General features: G+C 51.8%; 1 protein-coding gene across 1 annotated transcript in view; it reads right to left on the bottom strand.

Annotated features, from left to right (window-relative positions):
- Window positions 1–226: 226 nt before the first annotated feature.
- Window positions 227–4,339, bottom strand: part of UPRT (uracil phosphoribosyltransferase (FUR1) homolog (S. cerevisiae)) — a gene marked incomplete at its 5' end in the record, with an annotated part of 7,280 nt that continues 3,167 nt past the window's right edge. Inside the window, 5 exons of the mRNA XM_010141545.1 lie at window positions 227–333; window positions 900–998; window positions 1,720–1,881; window positions 2,235–2,297; window positions 3,865–3,934. Coding sequence (XP_010139847.1) covers window positions 227–333; window positions 900–998; window positions 1,720–1,881; window positions 2,235–2,297; window positions 3,865–3,934 — 501 coding nt within the window. The remainder of the gene's footprint in view (window positions 334–899; window positions 999–1,719; window positions 1,882–2,234; window positions 2,298–3,864; window positions 3,935–4,339) is intronic.

The following is a 4,339-nucleotide window of genomic DNA, read 5'->3' as shown; positions in this document are numbered from 1 at the left end:
GTAGCAATTTATACAACCCCGATGCTGAGATGCTTGACTGTACTGACAGCTCTGCTCCTGTCCCAGCCAGGGCTCAGGCAGTGACTGACACAACTAATCCGAGTCAAGTATTTCCTGCTTTGGCCAAAAAGATTTTTAAACATGCCCTCAACCAGCTCAGCAATAAAAAAAAACATAGAAAAAACTCCTCTCGTAACATCATATAGTCGTATCTGTTTGTTGTGTGTCAGTCCGTTCCAAAATACTTCTGTCCAAAGTGTGTTGGTGCGACAGGATGCACTTCCGTCGTTAAAATGGTGATCTCGGGGAACTCCTGGATGATGGATTTGGCACCTTTTGAGAGAGGCAAAGGCAGTCATGACTTAGAGCCCGTTTCTGCACCACCTGCTAATTTACGAGGAGCAGAACTCCGTAGGTAAGCCAGGCTCTGCTCTTCCATCTCCGCTGCATGTCTCTGCCTTAGCTGACCGTCTAGGAACAAAAACTTCCCAAATTCTGTGGGTCCCTTTTTTGGGTTTTCTTACCTGGCTTTTCCTTTTCTTTACCACACTCCCCGTCTACTCCCCAGAGTGGCTGCAGACTGCCAGGAATAACTCTGCAGCTCAGCTGACTTTTTTCACGGTGATTTCTTGGCCAATTTTTAAAACAACACACGAGATCCATTTTCCTACCTCCCAGAAACCGACGTTCCTGTTTTCGATCCCCTTTTCCCAGGTAAGATCTCTTGACGTGCAGACGGGACAGTCTGCAGCCTCGCCGCCCTCACGCCTCTTACAGAGCTGGCGTTCTGGTGGCTGACCAACCCCACACCGCCCGAGCCGCTGCGGGGCTGGCACCGCTCCGAGCTGCGGCAGCGCCTACCTGCGCTCGCGCTGCCCCCCTCGCACCCCCCAACCTACCGTGCGGAGTGGAGAAGAGGCTCAGCAGGATAATGACACTTGGTTGCACGCCGTGTTCTACCAGAACCTTGACAGCCTCGATGACAGTGTTACCAGTACCTAGAAGGGGGGAAAAGGGAGGTTTTTATTCTTCGCTCCACCCTGTTTGAAGAGCATGTCCTTGGCCATCCCAGAAGGTCCGTGTTACGCTGGTGTGTGACTGAGTGGTCCTTTCTCACTGGAGAACCATCACTGCTGCCTGTTCTGCTTCATCTCTGCTCTGACCCTGACTCTGCCAGGTTTTAAGTGCTGAAGCCGGTGGGTTTTGTGAAAGCCCCGAGGTGAGCAAGCTCGGCCAAACCAGTAAAATGGCAATTGAGAGCTCCATGTGTAGAACCAGGATTAAACCTTAGACTGGGAGAGTCGCTTCATCCCGACAAACTCCTTACCACGCTTACTAGATTGTTTTGGTAATATTAACTCTTTTTACAGTCATTTACTTCTCAGATCATAATAGTGATCAAGAATGTTTTTTAATAGCGTGAGAAAAATACTGTTTGACTGTTTCCTCATGGCAAAATCTGAAAAATAAAATATAGACCAAATCTTAATGTTTGCACCTTTCTCACAAAGGTGGACGTGCCCAAGTGATTTGCTGTGTGTCCACGATGGTGCTGCTAACTGATGACTGTTCTGGCACAGCTGATAAATGCCCAACTGCAGCACCTAAACCAAGCCAAAATCCTCCTCAACCCCCCTGAAATGTGGGGATTTCCCTTTAAATTCAGCACACTCCCTGTTCAGACGGGTCTCACTGCGCGTAGCGGTGGAAGGCACTTACTTAGTATCGGGTACATGAGAAGAACTTTCCTCCTGTAGATGTCTGGTGGAAACTTGGCGTAGTAAACCTTCGCTCGCTGCGTCTCCTCGTCGCTCTGGATCAGGATTTTTCCGATGCGGATCGATCTGCAGCAGTCCCGTAACCCTTGCTCCATCGCCTCTCCTCAAAACGAGCCGCAAAAGACCCAACAACAAAAGGTCACGCACCAAGAAACGGCTCCACTGCGAGATTAATGCTACAGTTAAATAGTCCCGATACTGTACTGGGAGAGTTCTAGAAAGGAGATTTTTTTTTTTCTCACTTCTAAGTGTTAGAAACACTTGAAACTCTTTTCCTTTTTTCTCTGTTTAGACAGAAAACCGAGTCTCCTTGGTGTCACTCAGCTCCCGGGTGTTCGTGTTCCCACACACCAGTGCTGAGCTCTCAAAGGTTTCTGCAGCTTTGGGCAAGACAGGGGGCTTAGAGGTTTCCAAAGTGGTAAATTTGTGCTCGTTCAACAAGCAGGAAGCACCTACCACTCCTCATGATGCTGACTCCGCAGTTCCCCTTCTCAAACCTGACTCCTTCGTACTTGTGTCCTGTGAGAGGAAAGAAACCAGGCGTCAGTGGCAGCGATTGCTCCTTCTGCCCCCCCTTACCGCCCCTTGCGAGGACGCTGATGGAATGACCTTGGTGTGAATGGAACCGAGATGGCCTGAGCACCCAGGGGACGACAGCGAGCGCCAGGTCTCTGGACAGGCGGCACGGTCTGACCTGCACCCTGGATCCTGCAGCCCTCGCACAGGCAGTGGGAACAGGGCCAGAACCACAACTGAGGAAGAACTTGGGCTTTTTTTACCTTCAAAAGTGGCACAGACGTGACCTTTCCCCAGTACGTGTTTTGTAACTCAGGTATCCTCTGAGGATTTTAAAGGACGGATGTGATGCAAAGTAAAAGTCCACAGCGTGTCCCCTGAGAAGCCCGATGCTGCAGGCAGAAGAGTTCCAACTGAAACGTGATGCCACAACGCTGCTGTGGCCTGCTCTGATCGGTGGAAGAGCAAAGCGGGCAATGGCACGTACAGAGGTACGATCATCGGTACCGAGCTCAGCTCTCCTGCTGACGCAGAGACCTAGCAAAGCAACGCTGTCCCAGTGGCTGGGAGGGACAGTGCTCAGTGCAGGTCACGGGAATTCATGCAGAAGCACCTGCTGTCTCAAGGGACTGCTGGAAGAGCCGGGCTGAGGCTGTTTAGCTCCCTACTGGGCCACGGGTGTTGGGAGGGGAGAGCAAACACGCTGGCGGCAGAGCTGGGCCGGGGTCAGACGGTGAGACTCTGCAGTGGGCTATAAGCGAGGGTTGGGAACAGTCTTTTCACCAAGGGGGTGTGAGTGCAGAGGGCAAGGACCAAGACTCTCTTCGCCCGCAGCCAGGGCAGGGGCCTGCTCAGAAAAGAGCTCGGAAGGAGCTGTGCAGCTTCCAAGGGATGTCACTTGCAGGGGACCAGCCTGTGAAACGCTGCACTGCAGAGGGAGGATGGCCATCGATCTGTCCGTGTCCAGCTGACCTGGAGCAGATACGCTGCCAGTGCTCTAGAAGTGAAGTAGCTGCTGTTTCATTTCAAGGGGAGCAAAGGTAAGTGATTGTGCCCCCCAAGTGCCTTCCCAAACTCCAACTAGTGTCAGAATTGAGTGTTTTCAGTCCATCCTTTCTCTAACTAAAAGTGAAGATGAAATGATTACTGCAAAGGGCAGAGGGTGTGAACATACAGAACGTCTGGAACTGCAGATGAAATGCGAGGGGGAGGAGGGCTCGCCCAGTGCACGTGGGGGTTCACAGCACATGCCTGGGCAGTTCCCAAGGAGCTGCTGAGGCACTAAGCAGCCGCCTCTGAGAAATGACCCGTAGGTTTCTTTACAGTTAACAGGAGCGAACCAAAATGACCACAGTGGGTTCCTGTAAAGTCAACACAGCCGCTTTTCAATTCCTGCTTAGCACCACTCCCAGCTGGCCCCAGCTGCAAACGGGTGGATTTAGGCTGCAATGGCAAAACTGTGTGTGCCAAGTACTTTTGTTAATGGGCATGTGAACTGTCATCAGCTCTAACTCAGCACTGCAGCCTCCGCTTCCAGCCCTGCCGAGGGGAGGAGTCACTGCCCACGTACCTGTTGGAGTGGTCACGGTACATTCTGTGTATGGCAGTTGGTTCAGTCCCTCTTCAACCACGAGTCTGATCTGTAGAACCAAAGAGATCCGTCAGCTTAAAGGGATTTGTCATCTATGGAGTGAAGTTACTACGTGTTGGTCGTTCTTACGAGTTCTAGGTGAACCCCTCACAGCCTGCAGCGTCCAAAAGGGTCTCTAAGAAAAGACCGGTGATAGAAAGGGAAACTTCCCCCTCTCTCAGTTCCCCATGAGCTCAGCTCTGAGTCCATTTTCACATGTGTATTTCTATGACTGAACTGCAGTGGAGAGGCCAGAACAGCTCCAGAAGCTGCAGCAACGTAAATGCACCACCAAGTGCTCAAAGACAAGCCAGCAGATGGCAAAAGTGTCACCTTCCAGCGCCTGCCAGCTGTGGTTGCTGTGGGATGCTCTGCCGAGCACCTGCACTTCCCCAGGGTGCAGATGGCCCAGTTC

Source organism: Buceros rhinoceros, unplaced genomic scaffold, assembly GCF_000710305.1.
Source record: "Buceros rhinoceros silvestris isolate BGI_N320 unplaced genomic scaffold, ASM71030v1 scaffold18808, whole genome shotgun sequence".
Lineage (NCBI taxonomy): Eukaryota > Metazoa > Chordata > Aves > Bucerotiformes > Bucerotidae > Buceros > Buceros rhinoceros.
The sequence above is the reverse complement of the archived record's forward strand: the minus strand, read 5'-3'. Positions and strand labels throughout refer to the sequence as shown.